This window comes from Otolemur garnettii, unplaced genomic scaffold (genome assembly GCF_000181295.1).
Source record: "Otolemur garnettii isolate 467f Iridium unplaced genomic scaffold, OtoGar3 scaffold00133, whole genome shotgun sequence".
NCBI lineage: Eukaryota > Metazoa > Chordata > Mammalia > Primates > Galagidae > Otolemur > Otolemur garnettii.
In genome coordinates, this window is record NW_003852528.1 from 1167763 (window position 1) to 1171255 (window position 3493).

The 3493-nt window shown below is 52.0% G+C and overlaps 1 protein-coding gene across 1 annotated transcript in view; it reads right to left on the reverse strand.

Annotated features, from left to right (window-relative positions):
* The window catches only part of IQCA1 (IQ motif containing with AAA domain 1), a 165179-nt gene extending 165000 nt beyond the window's left edge, over nt 1-179 (reverse strand). Inside the window, exon 1 of the mRNA XM_003798264.3 lies at nt 169-179. Within this exon, the coding sequence (XP_003798312.3) occupies nt 169-179 (11 nt within the window). The remainder of the gene's footprint in view (nt 1-168) is intronic.
* Nucleotides 180-3493: the final 3314 nt, after the last annotated feature.

A 3493-nucleotide genomic window follows, 5' to 3' on the forward strand; every position in this document is an offset into this window, starting at 1 on the left:
GGCATATCTGAATTTGGGAAAGGGTATAAAAGAAGTAGAGGAGGGGAAGGTAGTGGGGAGGAAGGGAAAAGAGGAGAAAAGAAAAAAGGAATAGAAGCAGAGCAAGCCACTTTCTGGCTACCGCTTGAGAGCCCACTCCACAGCTACCGCTGAGAGCCCACCACTTACGCGTTCGACATGGCTGGCTACTTTCCCTCTTTCCCTCGCCCACCAGGAAGCTCTTCCGATGCCCTCTGAAGGGCAGCTGGCTGCAAGAGTCAGGGCACCAGCAAAGGTGCCCAGGAGCTGCAGGAGTTCTTCTGGAGAGAAGTTCGGGGGCCGGTGATAGTCTTTCACTTCAGCAGGAAGAGGTGACAGTCGGGGGTGCTTCGCTGGCCCAGAGAGCGCAGGCACAGAGAAGCAGGTTCGAGCGATCGCGTCGCGACCCAAGGCTCGGGAACCTTACTTTGGCTCGGGGCGGCCCTAGCAACAGAGACGCTAGGCCTGCGCAGTGCCATTCTGCTCCGGCCTCGCGCGCCCTCCCCGCCCCCTGCGCGCCTGCGCCACCACCTCCCGTCTCCGTGGCAACCAGTGGCGGGCGCCGCGGGGGTGGGGCGGGAGGAGGTCCCGGGTCCTGCCGCAGCCTGCTGGGGCCTGGCGGGCAGGCTGAGGGGCGAATACCCGGCTCGCGGCCTTCCATGCCGACTCCCCACTTTCCTGAGCGCCTCATTTTCGTGTACCTTCAGCTCTGTGACCTTGGACAAGGTGCTCGAGGGTTATAGTCTTCGGTCTTCCCATATGTAAAGTCGGCACAGCGGTCACATCCGCTCAGAACCTTACTGGGCATTTATTCTGGGGGATGGGCCAGACGCGGATGCTGCCCTGGGGAGGCTTCAGAGATAGAACTGAAGAGAGGCGCTGTCCCCGGCCTTGACTTCTAGTCCTGTTCGCTCGCGTCGCTCTCCCTCCTTGACCTGTTCAGCTGCCCAGTTTGGGTTCCGCTGCACATTTTAGGATCTGCAGTTCCTGTGGGAACGTGCCCAGGGCGAATGTGTCGAAACAGCGTGGACAGGATGTCCACATAAGAATGACAAAAGAATCAGAACGACAGAACCTCTTCCCCACCCTCACTAATGAAATGAGGAAAGGAATAGTAAAAACCAGGCCCGCCTGTCTCCCAAATAACAGAGAGATCAAAACACCCCAAAGCGGCTCGTGTCCAGGCCTGCGCCGGAGACGACTCCGCAAGCGAGGCCTGTTCCCGCCACCAGGTGGCGCGCGAGTCCCTGACTGGGCACTGGGCGGCACAGGACTAGCCTCCGGCGCTCCTCCTCCGACCATCGCCCATTTCCCCAGTAGAGGCAAGATTGAAACAGCAGGGCGGGCAGACGCTCTGCAGAAAAACTGGGCGGGAAATGCCAAGCACAGCTGGACCAGGGTCCCTGTACAGGGAAGGCGCCTACTGGCTTGCCGGGCAGTCCTGGCAGCAGAACTGACCAGAACATTGACCCAGAAGCTACTTCCCCAAAGGGCCGAAAGCAGATCTTGGGCTCCTGGGGAGGCCTGGGGCTCTGCCGCATCCTCCTTAATTTCTCTTCTTTCCCCTCAGTCCCATTCCACAGCCCCATCTTGTCATGCCTCGGTGGTATTCAAATAGGGTTAGTTCTCGTCTTACGTGAAAATACTAAGTTTATTTTGTTTAGTAACTATTGCTTAAGCGTTGCCAGACAGCTGAGGACCACATCACTCTCCCGATTTCCTCTAAATGGATCCGTATCTCTTCCACAGTTACTGTGTTTTATCCTAAATAATTGATGTTTTATTTCATTTAAAAAATGTAAATGTCTTCATACAGCCTCATAATGAAACTGCCATCTTCTCAGTCTTTTTGATAAGGTTGCAGTCGCTTGAGCAAATACGTATTGATACCCGTTCTGTGTGAGGCACCATGCTCCACACTGCAATAGAAGCTCTGGTGTGAACTTCGCCTTGGAGGAGTGGAGAGAGAAAAGACAGTGGTGCGGGGTATTAAATGCCCAGCGCAAGGTCCTCTGGAAGGTTAGTAAAGGGAGGACTCACTTGCCTCGGGAAGCTAGAAGGAGGTACGAAGCAGGTGGGGTTAGAGCAGTTACATGAGGGACGAGGGGGGCTTTGGCCTGAGGAAGTAGGAGGAGAACATTCCACGAGAAAGAAACCAGTTGGGCAAAGGTGTAGGAGCAGGATGTGTACAGGGAAACGTCCACTGGGTAGCTGCTCTCATACCTGGGGAGAGGTTTGTCTCTATCAAGTAGCAGGCAGAGGAATTTGGACTCAATTGTATGGCTAGGCCAGAACCACTGAGGCTTATTGGAGCAGGAGAATGGACATGACCATAGATCAGGGGGCCAACTAAAAGGCAAGAAGTGTATACAGATCAGTGGATAAACATAAATGGGACAGTCAACTACAGAAAAGAATGAAATTTTGACTCACGTTACAACATGGATGGACCTTAAAAATATTATGCTAAGTGTGCCGGACCCAAAGGAGCACACGTTGTATGATTCCACTGTATGAATCATCTGGAATAGACAAATTCATAGAGACAGAAAGCTGATTAGAGGCTACCAGGGGCTGAGAGAGGGAAGGGATGGGGACCTTAAATGCTTAAGGGGTATAGAATTTCTGTTTGTGGTGACGGGACAAATTCAGAAATGTAGTGGTGATGGTTTCACAACATTGTGGATGTGTTAATGCCACCGCATTGTATACTTACAGTGGCTAAATTGTATGGCATAGTGTATACTCAAACAGGTCCTGACAGAGGTCAAATTCTTTGAATAAGGCAACTAAAAGGTCCATATCCCAATTACTTCTGTACAGACAGGAAGTAATCAGGACATGGACTTTTTTGAATAGAGACATAGAATGGAGAAGAAGGTATAAAATATTGAGAATGTAAAACTCCTAGGATGTGCAGGGTGGCTCAGATGGGGAAGAATCCAAGATGCCGGTGAGGTTTCAGGGAGTAGCTGGAAGGAGCCGAGCTGCGAGTAGGAGAGGAAAGGTGAGGTGGGGAACCAAGGGGCTGAGTGTAGATGCTCCATGAAGCTTGGGGAAGAGAAGACAGGAAAGTAGCTCAAATGGCACATCGGGAACAGGGGCTGTGCTGTAAGCTAGAGACATGACTTATTTTTAGGATAAATGGCAAGAAAGAATTTGAAGTTGTAGTCTTTAGCCAAGTGCACTTGAGTTTTAACCACGGCCCAGAGCGCTCTTTATCTGCAGCGTGGTTTGCATTGGCCTCTCTCGTACTCAGCATCCTTTCTTGTCCAGAAATCCTGATACTCTACCTGTGCTCTCATGGTGTACAAAGACCCTTCCTGAGAACTTCGGTGATGTGATTTAGCCTTTATTGGACCAGTTGGCTCGGCAAGTTTTCTGTAACACTGAAAAAATATGCCAGGAAGGCGGCAATCCCCGTGGACAGAGAAGGGCACAGGGGGCAGCTACCCAGTATCAGGTTGTGTCCCTT